Source organism: Athene cunicularia (genome assembly GCF_003259725.1).
Source record: "Athene cunicularia isolate RWA chromosome 1 unlocalized genomic scaffold, athCun1 chr1_part2, whole genome shotgun sequence".
Lineage (NCBI taxonomy): Eukaryota > Metazoa > Chordata > Aves > Strigiformes > Strigidae > Athene > Athene cunicularia.
In genome coordinates this window covers 10,923,567-10,945,471 of record NW_020799092.1, presented here as the reverse complement: position 1 = coordinate 10,945,471, position 21,905 = coordinate 10,923,567, and the positions used below count along the sequence as shown (strand labels likewise).

Here is a 21,905-nt window from a genome sequence, read left to right as displayed (position 1 = left end):
ACAGAATTGTAGCAGGTGTATGAGTGAAAGGGTAGAGTTAAGAGTGCTGAAAAATATTAACTCCTACTTATAAACCTCTTGGAGTAAATTTAAAAAGTAAATACATTTAAAAAGGAAAATTTAGGATGTAATAGCTGTTGTGTGTTTCCTGCATTGCTGGCGATAATATGAAGAACAAAATAGAAAATTCTGAGTACTAATAAATGTCTTGGCCATTTCTGTTGCAAACATGCAATTTTACTATCTAGCATCTGTTTCTGAAATTATGTGAAATATTTTTTTTAAATGTTTTACCATTATGGTCTAAGTGACTAGAAAACATCTTGTTTTTATGAGTGTGTAGAGAGGTATGGCAACAAAGGTCCATACATGACATTCAAAGAATAAAACCCAAGCACGAAGTTCTACATTCTGAATTGACTTTTTTGTTGATGTAAAAGTTCACTTGGCCAGCTTTCTGGTTATAGTTATATCCCTGCAAACCTGGAGTATCTCCAGTGAGAGCTTAATGTATCCCTTCCATTCATGTAACCAGGGTGAATATGGGAGCACAGGGCTCGATATAGGTGCAATCAAAGTACAAATGTGCAGGAGATGCTGGAGAATGTGTTTATTCATAATATGCAGTAACCATCAAAAGGAAAAAGAACACATGGAAAACTTAAGTAGCACTGTAGCAAGCAAATGACATGCTATCAAATGTATGATAGCTGCAGAAGCCATCATCACAGTTGAATTTTGCAGCCGTGATGTCAGAACCATCATAGCCTTTTGCAATATCATATTCAGAACATCTCATAGTAACTTCAATAAGAGATGCTAGACCTCCAATCCCAGAATGTAAATTAATTTTTTCAGTCTCTGAAAGTACATTAGTAATGAAAATGACATTTTTCTCATTTTGTATTCCGAACTGTTGAGTTGTATTGTTCTGAATTTTAATCAAACTTCCATCTTCCTCTCCAAAATGGTTATATTCAGTGGTGAAACGTTGTTTGGATCCTTTGGGTATTTGGGAGAGAGCAGACAATATATTGTATCTTGGCTGGTCCAGCTACCTCCCATCCTCTGAAGGGAGAGGAATTTGCACAGCGACTGAGTTATGCTTGAATACTGGGGGGACTATTTCAAGAACCTGAGACTGCTGGAAACCTCTCTTCATCCATGTGGCAGATAGGAGGGTATTCCTCCTGTTGAGTTGCTTCAGGATTTATGGTTTATGATAAGGAAAGTCCCTTTAAGTGCCCACTGTTTGTAGATACTAATCATACAAAATGACTCACTGTGTTGCCCCTATGGCTGGTTCACTGCAATCCTCATATTCCTTTGTGTCTCAACCTGATTAACTCATAACAGTCACCGACTATTTACTTTTTATGGTAATTTAGTACTACATATTCTGACTTGTCTCTGTGGATGACTCTGCAGGCAAAACCTCTATTCTGAATGAGTAAAAGGGGCAAAATTTCACCTTGAGAGTAAACATTAGGGACTTGCTTCTGCCAGTGTCACACACAGTCCTTATATCGTTGTGTTGATGATATGGGTTCTTTTTCCCTCTTTTCCTTTCTTTCCATCTCTTCCTTCCAATTTTCTTTATTCTTTTACTTCCTGCCACCCAGCCCAAAGCAAGATCTCTAAGCAGTGGTCTTGTTCAAAGTATGGAAGCCAGCTCCAAAACCAACCTGATCTAACCTTGCTTCAGTTTTAAAACCTTGCTTGAGGGAAGCCAGAATCCCTTTACTTAAATGGCTTAATTTTCAAGCAGTATGAATCATGCAGCAACTGCACAAGCTCTGGCTAGAATATATTGTACGTATGTTTGTTCTTTAGGCAGTACGAAGAGAATACAAAACTGGAGGTCATTTGAGTTACAACTACTTTGGGGGATTTTCTTTTTCTTTTTTTTTTTTTTTTAAACATTCCTCCTAACAAATGCAGTTTATATGGGTTTGTATATATGGCGTGGAATTGGAAAGGCCCAAACTAACCAGGCTTTACACAATGTGGCCTTCTTCCAAATTAATCTAAAATATTTTAATCCCTCTGGAGTTTCTTTATCCTCTGCATCTGTGCTATACTGGAGACACATTTTTAACATTTCTTTGTGGAAAATTACCTTTCTTTCCCTCCAATTGTACTCAGCAAGGTCAATAGAGCAGTGTTATATGCTATTTAAACATCTGAGATTCATCATATATCTGCACAACAGAAAGAATCATCATAAAAGATCTAATGAATCCTGACTGCTAGCCAAGCGAGGGAGTTCCCTTACGGATACTGGGTATTAGAAACAAAGAATACACGCAAAATACTGTTTTTACACTTTAGCTTTATACAGAAGAATTACACTGGCCCTTAAGAAGGGGGCAGGGAATGTTTGTGACCCCCAGAACAATTTGACAATTCAAACTCTGAGCCAAATTCTGAAGTTGTTGCATGGGCCAAGACGGTTGCTGGGTCTGCCTGGGAGTAAGGGGGCTGCTTACCTTCTGAGGACCAGACAAAGCCTGGAAGGGGTTTCTAGCTCCTGGGGAAGGTGATGCTTTGAGTCACAGTCAAGCTCCAGAGCTCGCTATCTCAATGTGCCTATACTTGGTTTTAAGGCCTTTTCGGTTTTGGGTTCAGTAGCACGTTTATGGGACTGAACTCATTTTACTACCAGGAACTGAAATCTAAGGAAGGCCTAGGTGGTGGGGTTTTGTTTCTATTTCAATTTTTAAAAAATATTTTCCAGACATATTAAAAGACCGTGTTCTTCCTTTAGCTGCCTGTAGTTCTAGTCAGTCTGAAATGGCCATGGGGAGCTGATACAGCTCTGGACTTTTGGAGGTTTTATCTGGAAAACTGTTATAGGGGGACATTTTTATCTGAAATACTGTTGAATAATTGTTACAGAGTTACAGATGACACCAGCACTGATTTAATACCAAAGTTTATTCTAGACTCATTCTTCCTTTGCATAGTGATAAGTCACAAAGTTCAGATAGCTTTAACAAAATTCAACTGAACATTTGAACCTCTGAAGGAAAAATTATATGCTGCAGGCCTCTGTTCTGTGAAGGCAGATGGTTTTACCACGGGTTTTTTTTCTCATCACGGAAGTCCTGCAGGGGCTGCAGAGAAACGAGCTTCTCTGCCAACCTGCTCTAGGCTGGTTTTGGCCTTGTCCTTAATCCTAGTGTGTTCTGCTTTTCCCAACTATAATGTGCAGGTAACTGCTGGTCTCCAGCACAAGGGGCTGCCGGGAGTGGGCTGTGGGGTGGCATGCCAGCATAATGGTGGTCCGAATGAAATCATCCACTGAGATCAGTCACCCCAGGCTGTCCCTGTTTTTGAATGAAGAACCATACCTACCCCAAACAAACACACTTTCCCTGTCTTTTCATGTAGTCAGAGGTATTTTGGGACCATTGTAAGCCATACGGTAATGGAATAAATTCCAAGTGCAGCAGGAGACCACATCGGAGGAAAAACTCATTAAGTGCCGAGGGCATTTCTTTTACTTTTCTTACTGGGACTGGAAAATATTCCCTAAATAATACATCTGGATGTAGAGGAGTAGAGAGGGAAAAGATGAAAAACAATCCTTTAAATTCAGTAGAAGCCTGCTTTAATGGCTTGTTTAATCTGCCAGCTGGCACAGCGTTGACTTCTTGCTACACATACTTTAAGGAGACCTATGTAGTTCTTGGAACCAAGTTCATATTAAGTTGTAGAAACTTAAATATTAATAAATTGGCAGGACTGCTTTTTGGTACTTAATAGAAATCAAGAAACTGCTTAGTCATCTCCAAAAATATTTCTGTCTCCTTTTTAATGTAAATACCAAAATAATATGGTCTTAAAGCAGTAGCAAAGATAGTAAAAATTCAGATCTGTATGTGCCCTCTCTGCAGTCATGCACATCCCTCAGGCTTTGCTATTGTATATATTCCTTATACAACACTTCGCTTTGGGCAGAGATTTTTCCAATGTCATTTGTGACACCATTTTGTTTGAAAGAAGTACGTTATGAGTTTGTGTCTTCTCCAGCTCTTCCTCGCCAGGAGAAGAACTGGTGTCATCTTTATGTGGATTTTTGTTTGGGGTGTCTTGCAAGTGGTATGACTTAATAGGTGCTCTAGGGTATACTGCATGTGTATTTTACATGACTGTAAGTGTTCATGCTTTTGTTTTTTACCTGCCTTTGTGTGAAGGTATATGGGTACAACTGAGTGCAAATCTGAAGTGTCAGCTATATAGATAACATTTATACCTTCTCTTCCTAAAAAGTTAGGCTACGTTAAGAAGCATGTCTTCTGTTTTCACTTACTTTCAGCACTGGAAAAGCAAAGGAGAAAAAAAATAACTGCAGTCCAACCTGTCTTTTGTATTTAGGGGATCTGTTAATAATATCTGATGTGACACTTGTCAGTATTTACAAATTGTAAAGGTTTTATTTGGTCCAGGTAAGCACTGAAAAATCTGTCTAGTTTAGTCTTGTTTATGTATGAATTTCAGATCTGGCTTTCATTTTCTTTGTTCTCCTTAAGGGTGCAAGCTGTTTTCAGGATTTTTATCTTGGGTATGGGCTGTAAAAATTCTCCAAGTTTGCAAGCATTATGATCTGCATTTTTAGCTTGATCCTTCTCTGTACATCTTTTCCAGAGTCTATTTCTATTTTCAGACCTCTTTTCCCATTCTTGCCTCTGTTCCCTTGCCTTTCTAATGCTTTTTCCCATATATTTAATAGGATATCCTTGCAGAGATTGTCTTTGTAGTCATACTGCACTCTTGTAGAGCCATCAGATCTGGTAAACTGTGAATCATCCACCATCGGGAGGCCTCTGCACACACACCAGTCAAGTGGAATTATTTCTGCTTTCTTCATTTTGAAGAAGGCATAAGATTTAAAAGCTTGATTTTTATTTCTTTCCAAGTAGCCCATAAGTAAAGATGAGGTGACTGAGTTACAGAAATCAGTTTACTTAGTAAACATAGCCTGCTTTCCTATTCGTGGAGCATTTACAAACAGACTGGGTGATGTCCTCCCCTCCTTCCTCTTCCACCTTTATATTTCTGGTTTTGTCCAACACTTTGTACACATACAACTGTGCTCTGTGGGTTGACTATGAAAAATGTGCTTCATGTGCCTTTGGTATCCAGAACTTAGACCAGCCATGTGTGCTCTATGTCTCATTCTGAGCTGGGTGGACCTAACATGGCAACAAGGGAGGCTGGAGGAGACCCCATAGGGGTTTTGGATCCTATAGAAGAGGACTTGGGGAAAGGTAGTAGATAATGTGTGGTACAGATTTTTTTTTATTTTTTTTTTTGAAGGGTGATTAAACATTTCTGGACCACACAGACATTGTTTGAGGCACTGTTCCTAAAAAAAAAAAAAAAAAACAAAAAACAACAAACAAAAACCCTGTAAAATTTATTGGCTTGATTCGGTGCTCAAGTGTAACTTTCCTTTGTTGCATTAATACAAAGTAAGTACGTGTGTCTGTGTGCTCTCAGTATTAAGTACACAGGATACTGTCAGGCCTCACCTATCTTGTTTAATTGATTCTGAGCCATGATCTGTTGAAAGTTTTGGTGACGCTGTTCCCATGCAGGGCAAAGCAGTGCACAGTCACCTGCAACATTACTGATGTACCAATGCATTGCTGTCACAGAATTTCTTGGCAATAAGTGTTTGTGCGTGAATGACTAGATAGCAGTCAGATTATTGTCAATATTATTGAACCGCTTCTCTGTGTGAGTCTCATGAGGGGAGCTGGCAATACTGTAATCTTGCTGTGTCAGGTTTTATGCTGGCTCATGCACAGTATGCAAGTGTGTCATCTTGCCTATCTTTTTTTGTTGTGACAAAGCCTTGCTGCTGTTGGGTCTTCTGGTTTGGTGACGTTACGTTAGTGTTTCCTTGCTTTCATCTAAACTCAGCATAAAGTGGAGTCTACAATGTGAACAAATATGGCAAATGGTTTGAGGGACATCTATTTTGTGGTATCCTGTTTGAGTTGTCCTGTCAAAAGGCTTTGGATTTTTGTTGCCCTGCTTTATCTCTTTAAAGCTGGCACTGACCTCATGGTTCAATTTTCAACCAAAATGACACAGAATTGCTACTTATTAGAGATAAATTTATATAGCTGCTTGGCAGGAAACAATCTGGGTTTCATTTGTAATGATGACTTTAAAAGGGTGAGCTGAAAAAGCCCAGCAGAAATTTCTGTAGTGGATCCATTCCTGGTGGAATTCCACAGATTTCCATGATGCTCTGCCATTCAGTAACTGGACTTTCAGCAGCAATGTATCTATCATGGTGACATACATTATGTCTGTGCAAAGTAAGTGTACAGGTACTGTGAGGGAAGATGAATTAAAGTTCCAGAGCAACAGGCAACACCTTGAAAATTTATCATTCACTTCTTCTGAGGAACTATTTGGATTCAAAATACTTAGCATCTCTTAGGCCACAACTAGTAAGATCAGCAAACTAAAGGACTTTAATGAGCTGGTTTTTAGTATTTTTTTTTCTTCAAAAATGCAGGGAAGATGACTAAAACTTGCTATTGCTGGTTCAATAGAGCAAGCAAGACCCCTCAACTCGTATTAGAGTTTATGGTGTTCAGCAATAAGCATGGCTGGATCCTAGGGCTTCATGTTTTAACAGGAAAAGAGAGTTGAAAATGCAAAAACGAAGCCACAGTAAGCTGGTTGCTTGTATTTTCATATTGTTTTCTGTTACTTTTTTATGACTGATTATGTAGCTTAATATATCATGATTTTGTGTTTTGAAATGTGTTCCAGAAAACATGTGGAGTTTGAAGTCTGGCTGAGTGAATGTTGCTGTTGGAAACTTACCTTAGACTTGCTTCAACATTTTATTATTTTTAACAGCATTACCTTAGCTTTTTAATTCAGGACCTGAGAGATGCAGAGAAAGAGTGTGAATAGAGTGCTAAATCTCTCATAAAACTACTTGGACACAAATAAGTTCAGACAACATTGTTGAAATATTGCATGTGAGCATGAAGATCAGCAGGGGTGGTGCAAAGGTAGGACAAGAGGGGAGCACCAAATGAGAGGGATGGGAGCAAAGTAACAGTTAGGGAGGCAGAGGCAGATACTTCTCATCCTTACTGGTTGCTAGCCCTGATCAGCTCCTTGCCTGGAGGGGAAACCCTTCTCTCTAACAGAGAGGTGAGTGTGAGTTCACTGCTACTGCTGTCTTCCTTACTGGTTCTGGTGTAGAAGAAATGCTCCTGCACTTGGACAGATCAACATCTTCCCTGGCTGACGCCTCTCCTGGTCCTAGCCCAGACCCTCTGCTTATTGCCAGAGTTGTGACTGCTGCTCCCAGTGCAAGCCTCTGCTTAGTCATGGTGGACACCAGACCACCCTCTCTTGTGTCACTCCTGCCTGCATCACTTGGTGACTAACTCCACTAGGTAAGAGCCCCCAACATGCTTTTTGTTCCTGTGGCTTGTCCTGCTTCACACCACTGTGTTGGTACCTTGCCATGTGAGCTCATTGTGACTTTGCACATTGACTAAGGGCTAATGCATCACCATGATTAGCACTCAGCACATGGTCATCAGATCCTGTGGGCATTTCTGTCCCCAGCTGCACCTCCACTGCACCTAGCTCCAGTTCAGGGACAGGCTCTACCCCTCTCCCAGATGGTTGCTGTCCTGGCAGGCTCTTGTTTAACTATCTTTCTGTCCTCATGCACACTCTACTTGCAGCTATGCCATTTCTCTCAGAGGGGAGGCAGGCAGAAGCACCAGGGCACAAGGTGCATCTGTGACATCTGTTAGCTGACCTAGCATGAGGCTCCCTCTTCAGAGGATGTGAAGTCAAATGAGGGAGCATTGAGAAGAATAAGTAATTTTTCCTTTTCCCTGTGCCTTTAAAGGCACAAATTGAAAGGATATAATGTGGCAATTTTGTGTAGGCCAGAAATGGAACACCAGCTTTTCCATAGCTGTGGCAGCTGCTTTTGCCTGTGTGATATTCTTTCCCATGCTCTGATTTCACTCTAACGGAAATCAGTGGGAGAACTGGCATTTGCCAGTTATAGGGGAAGAGGAAATACATTATCCTCTTTAATATGCCTTGGTCATCTGAGCTGGTTTTAACCTGTTTCTTAGTGATGCTTGTCTATTCTTTGCTATTATTAAGAAACAAATAGCTTCAGACTGGAAGCTGTTGGCATGGGCACTGATTTTCTGCTCTGAGAGATGAAGCTGGCCAACAGCTGGGCAATTGCCACAGATTTCAATATCCAGGCCACTGATTTGCAACAAAGCATGCAGGAGGACTAAATGCATGATGTGGGCATTCTTGTGATTAGATTAACATGATGAAGCTGAAGGTCTTCACTGGTAGAAGCAGATAAAAGGGTAACTAATGAATGATAGCCCATGGACCTGCTTCCCAATATTTGAATGCAGAGAAAAAGTGAATGCAAGTCAGAGCCCATTTTGGGACTAAGCACTTCTACAAACTGTTTTGTGGACTTATAAAATCCCTTCAATTTCAATCGTCTTTGTTCTTTGAGGTGGGGTCCTCATTGTTATCACCCTGGGATATCTTCACTTATGATTAAGCAGTAGTAAAGGGCAATGAAATTTTCAGCTGCCTTTTGTATTTGCAGTAAAGGCTAAGTATTTCCTCAGTGATGATACCAGTAACAATAATTTGTTTCCCATAAGTAAGCATTGCAAGAGTAAAAGAAATTCTGCCTTTACATGTGTGTGCACACAGGAGAGGATGAAGTAGCCTATATTAGCATAATCTGACATCACACTAGTTTCTGACATGCAGAGTAAGATCACTGATCTTTTGTAGTGTATATTAAATGAATTTGGCCTGCAAGGGTGGAATCCAGTCCTGATTGAAGTCTCTGGGAAGTCTGCCAGGGATTCCAACAGGACCAGGACTTCAACGTTAGTCTGTATACAAATAATTTTTCAGTATCTTCTGAACTTTGGGGACAATATATTTGAAATACTTCAGAGGACACTTGAAGGGGGGAGAGTCAAGTGTCAATCCTTCTAACATGAGAACCAGCAGCTGTGCTGGCAGCTTTCAGCTATGTCTTGTTTCTCCTTTGTCTGCTAATGGGCAATGATAGAGAAATGTCACAGAGATCGGGGGCAAGACCAGTATATGCAAATCCAAATGTCAAGACAAAACTCTGCCTGGCCTTTATGTCAATGTGCAGTAGGAGAAAGATGAGGAAGGAAATGGGAGGAATGGAAATGGCATACCCACACTCAGCCTGCCCAAGGGAATAAAGACAAATAGGGGCTTTCCATTGCAGGTGACTGGCTCTGAGATGAGAGGTCCTACTGCTTCATGCTTAGAAGTGTACTGCAGTGTTAGCAGCAGCACGCTAGATGTTTGCTCTGGGATGGGGCAGCTCTGTAATTCTTCCCCAGTGCTGAATTAGATCATGGGTACGAGCGATGGACCTGAGCAGGTATTTAAAGCCATGGATCTTTTAGTTGCAGACCCAAGGAATGAACTCTGTAGCAGGGACAATATCCTATAAAAAGCTCCATGTGAACACTTCCATGTGGTTCACCCTGCAGCAGCAGGAGCTGACACAGGGCCTGGCACCTGCAGGGACATGTGTGGCTCTCACTGTGGTAACTTAACCTAGGCTGTAGCCAGGGTTGGTGAAACCTGTCCAGCACCTGTTTGAATCAAGGGCCTGGCCCATGTGGTCCCATGGGCCATCAGTAGTCTGCAGAGCACCAGATGGGAGTCTCTGTTCTATGTAATTGCTACATAGTTTTGCTCAGGGTGCCACAGAGATGTTAACTAATATGGTAATCAGGTTTAAAAATGCACCATCAATGTACGTAAGATGTTGGGTTTTTTAAGTCCTATGGAAGATGACATGGAAAATGTACCTTATGTCACAAGCAGAGATTTCAGAATGGGGGTTTTGACTTCCTTGTCGAAATTCTAGGTAATTATCTGACTCCTTTTCATTGAGTCAGTGGTTTGGACATACACATGTAGATGGAAGTGAAATGTTCTGAGGACAGAAATTTGGACTTTGAGAAACCTTCAAAGTTTGATTTTCTGATGCTAAGTATGAACTGCCCTTGATTGGTTTGTCATTGATAAATATTTCTTGGAAGTCCTAAGAAGCATGGTCAGATGAAATAAGGCACAGGCTAGATTGGAATAAAACTGTGTGTTCACGTGACCTAATACATTTATTTTGCCTTAAGTCCCAAACAAGCTATTCTGTTTGGGAAGGAATAAAGCTGGTTGATACCAGTATATATATATGTGTGTATATATGTACGAGAGTTCATTATCTGAAGCCAGCATGAATAGTTGGCCAAGTTTACATTAACAACTGCAGATGTGGTTTTACATGAAATGAACATTAGAAATTAATTTATAGGGGAAAGAAGAGTCTCTTTAAAAGTTAGCTTTACTGTTGGTAGTAGATGATGCCGGCAATATCCAAAATCTCATATTAAAGAAAGAGCATGCATAAGGTTTGACAAAGGACAAATCAATCTATTGAACTCCACCTTTTGATTTCAATAAAGTTGTACCTGTTTCTGAAAGATCTGAGTGGCATTGAATGCTTCTAATGCTGAATTAAGAGGGGAGCAGGAAAAAAATAATTTCCAAATGTTTTCTGACAGATTTTCATAGAAAACAGATTTATTTGCTTTGACAAAAAATAGATTAAGGAACTCTAATTCTTGAAGATATTGCATTAGAATGCTTGTCATACCTGCATTTTATGGGTGCCAGATTAAACAAGTCACACTTAGACAATGAGTATTGTCTGCTGAGTTGCTCTCAGCTGCAAAAGAGGCAGTGAAGAGGTTCTGTTTTCACTTCTGAGGTGGAGGAGGTAGTAAGAATGGGCAATGGTAATCCTAGGGATACAGCGGATGTCATGGCATGTAGTCAGCTGAAGCAAAATACTCTTAGTGCTTCTCACTGACCAGTCCTTTACTGACATTTGAAAGGTCCACACCTTCATACCAGGGCTTTGGGGCAACTGGAGACAGACAGGAATAGGAGATGTTTGTATTAATGGGGTACAACTCACAAAGCTGCTTGCAGTCTCAGTTTATGTCAGGCTTTAATGAGACATTTGATCCTTTTTGTTGGAGTAAAAAAAAAAAAAGAGGGCAATGACAGAATAACTAGGTTCTGTGTTACCACCTGATCCTGCAGTGAGGACAGGTTGGAAGTCAGAGGTCCAGCTGCATTCATGTAGAAAACCTTTGCATAGTTGGACTTAGAAGCATTCCTTTTACTATCCCTTTGTGGGAAGTTTCAGAAAGAATCTCCCATCATCACCTTTGTTCAGCCCTTCTCTGCAGCAGACAATTCTATTTGTAGGATATGACTTTTTTTAGTACTGCTGTTAACAGATACATCTAGTGGCTGGGACCAAACTCTGGGGCCTGCTTGTGGTTTAGCCTTCTGCAAATGAATAGTGAGAAGAATTTGCAATTTGTAGAGATAATATAAGGACTAAGTGACACAAAATTTACCAAAGCTCCCTCCCTAAGGCTGCAAGTAAATTGAACCAAGCGGGAGTATCCCCAGTTGCTGAGTTCACCCCGAATGCTAGGTACTGGGCTGTGATATCTCATTGGCGTCCTTGTTCTGCACTATATTACTTGAGTTCTCTTGGAAATCCTGAAACTTTCTCTTTGCACTGTTCCTGCCGCCTGCTGCTCAGGATGAGGGAGGGAGTGGTTAGGAACTGGTTGTGGTTTCTTTCATGAAGAAACCCAGTGTTGTCCTTTTTACTACTCTAGACCTTTTCTGTGTTTCCTGTGGGTCCTAAAATTTCTACCAGCTCCTGCAGAACTGAGATCCTACAACAGTGCCAGATGGGTCTGCTCATACCCTACCTCAGTCACCAGTGTGGTAGGCTTTTTATGCTAAGGAACGAATGGGAGGTACCTGGTGGACTGTGCATGCAGATGTCTTTAGTCAAGAGAGAAAGTTTAGCAGAAAAGCTCTCTTGTTACAAAGAAACCTAAGGCCAAATCCCCTTGCTCCCCTTCAGGTGAATGAAGCTGTGTTCTGCACTTGTTCTTTAAAGAAGAATAGGCCAAACTGCTGAGAGGGGTGTAGCAAGAGCTCTGATCCAGGGTTTCTTGCATAGGCTGTTATCACAGCTTGTAATCTGCCTGGCAGTTGTCTGCATGAAGCTTGCGCTGGGCATTCACAACACCAGAGCAATGAGCAATCATGTTAAGGAAACAGGCATGACTTTCAGGCTCTTTGGGGCCTGAAGGTCACCAAGAGGAAATCCACAGTTGTTTCATTGTACTGGGAGGGAAGCAAGACGGCATGTACTTGCACAATGCTGTCACCAGCTGTGGCCAGTGTAGAGCCCTGTGTAATACGCAGCTGTGCTATATTAGGAAATATGCCCTGGCTTGAAGTTCCTTGGCTTGATTAGGTTGAAGCTGGTACAGAGACTCATCATAAACATCGCAGTTTGGGAGCACTCATTCAGTGTATTGGAAAGGTGACTGGCAGGTCTTGAAAGACAGATGTTTCTGTTTGTTGGAGTCCTGAGTAGCAGTTTGCATTTTCACTTGCTTGTTACGATTCTAGCTCATCTGTTTTTAAGGCCCCCTGGGTACTGAGTTGTCTCTGAAATCAGTGCTGAGAGCAGAGTGAGGACAGTATTAAATCTGAGCCAGCACAGGAGGTTATTTCACTTTGCATACTGGAATTATACAGATATGTGGTTGTGTGTGTATTTCCGCCAAGCCAATTTATCGTTTGTTTTCAAAGAACATATTCCCATTGATTGCTATTAAAATATTTTGTCATATATTTACAATTACTGTGCGTTCCTCTGATTTTTCATGTTGATGAAAGTTGAAAGAAGAAGAAATTTTAAATTCTCTTACGGGATGAGACATAAAGGGGACTGGGATTTGCATGCATGTGTTTTTGTACCAGGAGGGATTAAATGTGGCAGTCCTTGAAGGAAGCACTTTTTAACAAGACAATGAAAAGCTCAACAAATTTTAGCAATAAACCATAGTCAACTGAAGATCAAAGCCCTTATGTGAAGTGCAAAGATGAAAAGGAGAAAGACTGGTACTGATTTTGAAATGAGGAGTGTTTTTGCAGGGAGATGGTATTTGCAGGGCACATACTTTGCTATGATTCTGATTCCAGTAACATGGCAATGCTTGTGAAAATTGTAGGTAAATTAACTTGGCTTATCTGTCTTCCCTTAATATTTCTTAGCATGTCTTCGCAAAAACCACAGGGTTCATCAGATATCCTATGATCTAAAGGTTCAGTTTGAGAATCAAAAGGGATAGGGACCTTTGTATGTGAGGCTGTGGAAAATCTGAGGTCCTGAAGAAGAACTATCTTCAGTAGTTTCTGACAGGCATTTAAAAAAAAAAAAAGGTGAAGGATCTTTGTAATATTCTTCCATAGGTCCCCTTTCTGAGTCTGGTGGTGGAAAACTCCTGAGAGTTCACTTCAGATTCTTTCAATATTATTTCGGTTGTGTAAAGGTTGAAAAGATGCTGAGGGTTTGTTCTGAAGTAGAAGAAACAAAATGATAATTTTTGTGGTGTACCCTTTCATGGTGTAAAAGTAGCTTATATTCTAGTAATTTGCATGTGTGTGTGGATGTCAAGGGAATGAAACTGGTCAAGTTTCAGACACCTACTTCTGCTTGCTAACATACACACCGCACACCCACAGACACACACCCCCTATATTTCTGCTTCTTTAAAATTTATTGATGTCTTCTGGTTGAATTAGGTGAAAAACATACATGGAAATGATTCAGAGAAAAAAACTGTGATATCAAAACATTTTCCATCATACTTTGAAAATCAACATTTTTACGTTTAAGATAAAACCAAAGAACTTTTTTTTTTTTTTTGAGGTTGAATGAAACATTACTTCTGATTTAAAATAGTTTTCTTAGGGACAGCTTTCCTTTTCAGAAAAATGACACTTTTTTGGTCTGACACCAAATTATTAAAAATGTGTAATAGAAAAAAGAAAAGGATGCAATCAAAGAATAAAAAAAAATACTTTCTTTGCACACCTGAGTAGGTTACACACACACATTTTTACATTTGGCTCTGAAAGCAGGCCCTGGACTGGAGCTGAGTGGAGTGCTACATTTTGACTTGAGATGTTTTCACTCGTGAACAATTTTAATTTTAAAAAAAGAAGCATCAAAATGTGCATTCTCCCGAAAATGGTTTGTAAAAAATGCTTCAAATAATTGGTACCTTCATCTGTAAACAAAGAAATCTTCAAATTTTCTGAGAGGCAAGAACACTCTGAGAAACTCCGATTTTATACTCTTTTTGTGGAAACAGGAAACGTTTTTAGAGAGACTGAAGTTACTGTCTAGTAGTTTTCAGAGGCTGAAAGATAACAAATCATTTTGGGGAAGACAGCACCAAACAGCAGACTTCAAATGGACCTTCTAGCTGATAACTCATTTTCTTGCACTGATATGACTTTGCTAATTAAAGGTCATACTGTTGACCTGACATCTATTTCCCAAGTGCCTTCCTCATTTTTGAAAAAGGGATTTGGCTTGCAAGTCACCTGAATGCCAGGAAGTGGCTTGATCTTTGTCCTTTGAGAGGAGAGACACTGTAGTCTAATAAACTGTAGAACTACTCCCAAGACATCCATCTATCTGATCTTCATCAAGAACAGAAAAACACCCTGTAGATGTAGAGAAAGGTTGTTGCATCAGGGAACTTCTTCTGAGTGCTGTGCAATCTCCCATATGCTCCTGGGATGGAGAGAGGGGAGGAAGAACAGAAATAGTTCTGGATTGTTATTATCACCTTCCTCAGTTTTCTTCATGTGAAAGAGAGCTTGAGCTTTTGGAGATGAGAGATGGTGGTGAGGACCATGTAGGGAGGGAAGGGGTGGAGGTATTGGCTTGGACTTTTGGAAGGGGAATGGGGTCAATGTGAGTGCACAGAGTCTGGAGCTGGAGGGAGGGAAAGAGTTTACATTAGGAGAGGTGGAGAGAAGGATGTACCTGGCTGGGTAAGAAGTGATGAAGGTGCAAATAAATCAGATGTCAAAGCATGTCTGCTTTTGGGAGGCAGAGTGGGGGAAAAAAAGATTCTAAGTTCTAGCTTATGAGGTGTCAGCCTAAGAGTGGGCTCTTTATATTTTAAACCCCTGATGAGGACTATACTCCACAGACTAAATGCTGCTGCCTGGTGCAGTCTTAGTTCCTGCAGCACAGTCATCTGCCTTCTGTGCACAGAAACCCATCATGCTGCTTCAAACTTGCTCCCTGTAGTGTACCATTCCTCCTTTGATCATTTCCCAGCTGGGGGGGAACCACATCAGTTCTGCAACTCACAGGCTCTAGCAAAGGACCTGAGGTAGGATTTAGCTGCACATGTAGGCTGAGATGAAAACACTTGTCAGGAGAAAATGCAGATTTGCTGCTCTGTGTTCTTCAAGGTGTACACGGTGGTAAGAGTAAACAAACACAAGATTTGAAAAAATGTCTTGTTACAACTTGCTTTTTATATATATTGTCTGATTGTGCATTAAAAAAAAAAAAGTAGCAGCAATTGTAAAGTCACTGTTAGATTAGCAGAATTAACATTCCCTTTGAACCTTTACTAAAAAACCTCAGCCATCCAAATGTGAAGAAAATCACAACAACAGCAAAATTTTAAATTCCCCAATCCAGGAACAAATCAGAAAGAAAAACACCCCCAGGAAAATAAACTAATAAAATAACCTTCACATCCCCCTGCCCGCAGCAGTTTTAATCCAAAAGAGGGGGCAGAAAAAGCGATGGATGCCTTTAAGTCATGAAAGGCTTTGCTATTGCCAGTGATTTTATGGGGAGGGCTCTTGGACGCTGCACCGGCGGGCAGGAATATAAAGCTGCAAGACAGATCTACAGCTGCAAACAGCACCTCAAATAAATTTCAAATGCACCTTGGCTTTGTTTCCCTTAAACTGCAAGCAGTTCATAAGCCACCTTTGAAAATTTCGGCCTGCTTTCTTTGTAGCGTAAAGGGCTGGTCATGTTCGAAGGGGCTGGAAAATGGTTTGGGGGGGGGACATGGGGGGGGTGGAAATCCTCTGAGTGCAGCGCCTAGGCTAGGATTGCAGAGGAAGCTGAGGCCTCCAGCCCTGCACAGGAAGCAATCTTAGAGCAGGCCTTAAATGCCAGATTCCAGGCAGAGTTTAACTAACCACTGACAGCTCTGTAAACAAAGCAGGGACAAAAAGAGAACAGCTTTCCCTTTTCTGGTAGTCATTTTTGGTTTGGGGGCTGCAGGGGAATTCTGTTAATACTCGGCTTGATGGGATATAAACCAAGGCTGGAAAGGCTTTGTATATGAAGAACTGTAAAGGGGAAAATATTTCATGGAGTAAATCATAAACAAGAAGGTAGGGCACGGGAAAAACATGTGGATTAAACTACAAAAAGAATATTGCAACTTTTGGTTCTTTGAGCAGGATTTATACACAGTTTGGCTTCTCCTGGGTGGTATTTAAAAGCTGCAGCTTCTTTTCCTTTTATCTTCGTTTCTCTTTTCCTTTTCTCTTTGTTTCTCTTTTCCTTTTCTCTCCATTTCTCTTTTCCTCTTCTCTCCGTTTCTCCTTTCATTTTCTCTCTGTTTCTCTTTTCCTTTTATCTTCCTTCCTCTTTTCCTTTTCTCTGTTTCTCTTTTCCTTTTCTCTCCGTTTCTCTTTTCCCTTTCTCTCCGTTTCTCTTTTCCCTTTCTCTCCGTTTCTCTTTTCCCCTTCTCTCCGTTTCTCTTTTCCCTTTCTCTCCGTTTCTCTTTTCTCTTCCTTTCTCTTTTCCTTTTCTCTTCCTTTCTCTTTCTTTTCCCTATTTTTGCAAGAGGGGTAGGAACAGACAGTTGGCACTAACTTTTGCAAAACTTTTAATTATCTGTGCAACTAAAGAAAATAAAAAATATCTTGTGCAGCATTTTTACTGCTTCCAGTAGACATTGGAAGCTTAAAGTTAAAATCCTGATGAATTGTTGCTTTTGTAGGAAAGACTTGTGATGTTACAAATAGCTAGTCTGCAACTAGCAGATGTATGCAGTCCTTACTTAAAGCATGTTGATTTAATTTTAACTAGGAAACTAAATGCAGGCATGGGCTATGTTTATCCTACTAGGCATTTAATTAATCTTGTTCATCTCAACAATACTGAGAAAGTTACATTTTTTTGATGGAAAAAGAAAATAGTTACAGTGAAGTTAAGAAAGCAAAAGAAAACTAAATGGGCTCGGTTAAATGCATCCATTGTGTTTTCTCTCTCATCTAAGTGGTCATCTCCCTTTTAGATTTGGATCTTTCCAGAGCTCTGAACGCTTGAACACACACCATGGATGACTTTGAACGCCGCAGAGAACTCAGGAGGCAAAAGCGTGAGGAAATGCGCCTTGAAGCAGAGAGGTGAGGTATTACGCATGGAAAATGGTGGCGGTGGCTTGCCTTTGATCAGCAGTGGCTTTGAGAATTTGTCTTAAATGCCAAAGTATGCTATAGCTAACCAAAGAGTCCTTACTAATGATATGTGCTGTAAAATATTTTTAGTTAATATTGTGGGAGAGGCTGGAAGTCAGTGGTGTCTAGTGTCTAATTCCCTTAGGCTGTTTTAAGTGCCCTAACTTCTAGTTATTTTGTTACATGGATAAATGTAAACAGTGAAGGTGGACTATGGCCACATGAAATTACTGATAGGAAAATCATGTTCAAATTCCATGTGAGTGCTGTGCAGAAGGGATTGTGTTTGCCTTTTCAAACACAGAGCTAAAATCACAAGATAACAGATGAAAGCTGAGATATGCTTGTAGTATATGTAGTATAACATGCCTGTGAATTGTCTGCCATTACTGTGCAATTGCTGTTGTGACTGTACAACCTGTCCCTTTTCATTCATTTACAACCACCTTACGTGGGCAACAAGGGCAGCGTTTGCTGTCAGTTATTACAGATTTACTCTGGTGCAAATGAGAACAGGACTTGATGGACGTACGATGACAATTTATGAAAGAAGCAGCATGAAAATACTGGGAATGACATTTAATTAACTATCCCCATTTTACACCTGTACAGTTCAATTTGTTTTAAATGGAATTTCCCATGATTTACACTGGAGTAAGCAGGGGAGAAAGGCTCCATTTATTTTTGTAATGTCTTCTTTGATATAAAGATTTTATTTAGTTTATTAATACTGCAGTGATTTTTTTTGAAAAAGGCATTTACGTTAAAGCACGTTTTGTTCTTTTGCTATTTAATTTTGATTATGGACTTCATTTTTGTTTCTGGCCTTTCTCATGTGCTGTGTTTCAGGTTCTGAATGCTGTAGGAGAAAATACCTTTTCAGAGGAGTTTTAAATGGAAGTCAGCAGAATGCAATACCAAATATATTTTATATGCTTGCTTTGAGTTTTTTTAATAAGACCTGCAACATAAGCAGGGCTCACTGATGGTGGTTGTTGATATTTGGCAGGGGGGAAATCCCAAGTAGACGAGATGCGATAGCTGCCTTTCTTTCCGAAGGAAGTGTTGCCGTTCAGAACTGAGTATGTGAGCTCTCAGGCTGTAAGCTTAACCCATGAGCTGTGGAAAGCATCAGCATTGCCTGCAGATAAATAAATTCATGTGAAGCATGGTGGACAAAGGGAAATGAGATGCCAGCCTCCCTTTGCAAAACGCAGTCATCACCTGGTTGGTGACCTCCTCAAAAGGCAGAGGAGCAAATGTGCCATGGCACTTAACTGCCTTCTCATACCAGAAGGTTTCCCCCTAGGCCTGGGACAGTATGTTTTTGTTGGGCAGCATAGGAGGAATTGCACAACCCATGCTAGTGCATGGCATATGGTATTTATACACTGCTGGTGTACTTCTGCTTTAAGAAAATCTTTTTAAGGAAAGGCTGAGACTTTAGGGTTGTTAATAGAGGCCCTGGGTGGCCTGTGGAGGATGCTGGGAGGTGTAGTCTGGGAGGTGTTTTTCTACTACAGAAAAATGTCTCTTGAACTTCTCTGTCAATGCATCCAAGCTCTTGAGTGAGCATGCAGGGACTGTGGGGTGGTCTGAGCATCAGGGATGTGGCATGGCAGGCTTGTGGAGGCAGTGACAGCCACATTGGATAGGGGAGAAGAGGTTCTGCCTTTGCTGCCATGGAAACTGAAATCCAGGACTTCAGGTGCATCCATAAGTCACCGTGCAGCCTGCAATTTTATGCATGAGCCCAATTCGAGTTCCTGGTCATGCATGGGGAAACTGGAGCCCTGAGGCAGGAAAAAGCTGCTGCCAGCAGCTCACCTGAGTCCCTCAGAGGAGCCATCCCTGGGGAGCCCTGTAGGCTGGTGGAGATATCTGCCCCAGCATGAGGGGGAAGCCAAGCAAGGGAGTGACAGCTGCTGACATGGGAAATAGCCTCTCCCCACCCAACCCATGCCTGCTTTTGGGAAGTGTTTTTTCCACATCTGGGACAGCTTTGCTGGGGTTTTGTGTGGTAACCTTTGTGGAGGAGGTGAGCTCAGTGGCAGCCCAGCTGGAGGAGGAGGGCTTGGGCCTGTGTCCCTGTTTTCTGCCAAATTGCTACAGAAGCGCTCCATGCCCTTTCCCACACATTTTGAAGGCTTTTAGCAATAAATTGCTGTACACTAAATACTCCCTCCACTGCTGCCAACTTCAAGCATTCAAGTATCATGAGTCAGACCCCTTAAAAGTCACAAGACTGCTTTAAAAATCTTGAGATCTTAAAAATAATTTAGTCTGGCCTTTTTATTTTTGGTTTGCTTTAACAATAACAGAGCCTCATTCGCAAGTTCAGATGTGACTCTGGGAGCTGGGACCTCCCAAAACCTGCCCCAGTTGCATTGCACTGCTCATGACGAGCTAAGGGCAGCAGCATTTGGGCACTTACTAAAAAATGAATGTGTCATGGTGCATTGCTTTTGGTGAATTCAGATTTTTAGGGACTTGGGGATCATTTTTGCCTTTAAAAATACAACTACAACGTGTTTGTGTACACATCTTAAGCCACAACAATCTGCTCCCCAGACCTCCCTCTGTCCAAACGCTTTCAGGTGTTTTATCAAGTGAATCATGCAGTCCTAAAGAGTGCCATGGAGGCTGAAAATGCTCCGTATGCTCTGAGCGCTGCTCAGGCACAAGACATTTCCCTGCAACCTCCCATTGGTGGGTTGTTGTCTTGCTATGGGGAAACCACTGCTAGTTGTAAGCATTTCTGCTGGGAGATGGATAGATGAATGATTATGTGTAGGCTGTAAGGTGTTTGCTAGGTCTCCCAGACACTGTTTAGGCTTCTTTGAGTCAAATGGTAAACCCAGAAGTGCAAGCAGCCATATCAAACAGCAGTATTTGTAACTCAGCCAGCTGCAATGACTCATTTTGCCATTTCCTGGGATAAAGGCACATGGAAAGCCTCTTTCCAGCCTGACACCCGTGCCCAAGACAGATCAAGGGGTGAACTCACGCACCACATGACCAAGAGTGTGTCTCCCCATGGGTCAGAGGCCAGTATGAGGACTGGTCAGGATACATGTGCCATCAGCTTCCCAAGTGTCTGTCATGCTGGAGCCACTGATGTTCAGCCACTTACGTCTCATGTTTGGAGACACAGTACAGGTTGCATACTTGAGGGCTTTTTGGTTTGGGTTTTTTCCCATTAGAAAGCTGTTGGAATTGATGCTTTGTTGTGCTGTGTAGTCCTGGCATTCTGGGTTGATACACTTAGGATTAATCATGAGGGTAGGCCGGCTTTGTCTTTTAAAGACTAGCAGTGTGGTTCACCCTGGCATGTGATTTGGCTAGTAGTTCATGCTGTGGCAACTCAGATATAGATTGCCATCAATTCAGAAAGCTAGTGGGTTTTTGGCATTTTAAGCTCTTACCATTTCAGGGTACCCATACATCCTGGATTCCCCACACATGCTTTCTATACCCACCAAGAAATTATGTCCAGCCAGAATTTTTTGACTGTTTGTATTTTTGGGATCTTTGGAGGACTATCAGCATGTTTGGAGTAGCAGTGCAGACCTGTCTAGGAGGTATATGTTCAACAGCAGGCATAAGGGGCTTTGTCCAGCTTTCTCCCAGGCTGTCAGATTTATTGCATGCACTCAGGCTGACATGGACTCAGCAGCTCTAGTACCTCATGGGGGAACAAGGCTTTCCAGGCATAAGCTGGGAAAGCCAGGACAAAGTATGGTAGTGTTAAGTGTGCCAGTCTGCTGGCATTTTGTATGTGGTTTGTACTGATCCTGTGGTTTGTACTGATGAGGTTAGGGAAAACAGGTCCCTACCAGCCATTTGGGTGATGGGATGTGCTACCTCTCTTAACTGCTCTGTAGCAAAGCCAATGCTTTATCCTGCTCCTCAGAGTCAGAGGGAGTCCTGTGCCTGGGACAGTGGTTGTCTAAAGCTCTGAGGTCCCAGTCCAGAGCTGTCTGAAGTCAGTGGGAAGCTTTCCACCAATTTCGATGGGCTTTGGATTAAGCCCTACCTGAGTTATTCCAGCCAGATGATTTATGAGACAGTCTCAGTGGCAGCCTTGAAGGAGCTGGATGAAGGCTTTGCCTTCCCAGCCACAGGGTACATACTGTGCTGGAGTGTCCGGGCTGTTAGAGAAATGGGTTGCGCTTAACTGACAGGAAAGATCTCATATGTAATTGAAGCACAGGGGATTGACTTCTTTCAGCACAGTAAAAAACAAATGCTACCTGCTGCTTTGTGCCTCTTCCTAGGCAGTAAAAGATGTTCTCTTTAACGAAACCATTAGGTTTTATCATTTTAATGCTGTAACTGACACTAGATGAATTTAACCTGGGGATGGGTAGAGTATGTATGTATGTGTGTCGGGGGGG

The 21,905-nt window shown here is 41.4% G+C and overlaps 1 protein-coding gene across 8 annotated transcripts in view; it reads left to right on the top strand.

Moving 5' to 3' along the window:
- The window catches only part of CALD1 (caldesmon 1), a 197,056-nt gene that overhangs the window by 88,239 nt on the left and 86,912 nt on the right, over positions 1-21,905 (top strand). For 7 of the 8 annotated variants that reach the window (XR_003397638.1, XM_026841081.1, XM_026841078.1 and 4 more), the window contains one exon: positions 17,346-17,457. Coding sequence is in view for 7 of the 8 variants with exons in the window: in XM_026841081.1 (XP_026696882.1) it covers positions 17,387-17,457 (71 nt within the window). In the remaining variant the exon portion in view is untranslated. Of the gene's footprint in view, positions 1-16,316; positions 16,435-17,345; positions 17,458-21,905 lie in introns of those variants that run through there. The other variant, XM_026841080.1, reaches the window with a different exon arrangement.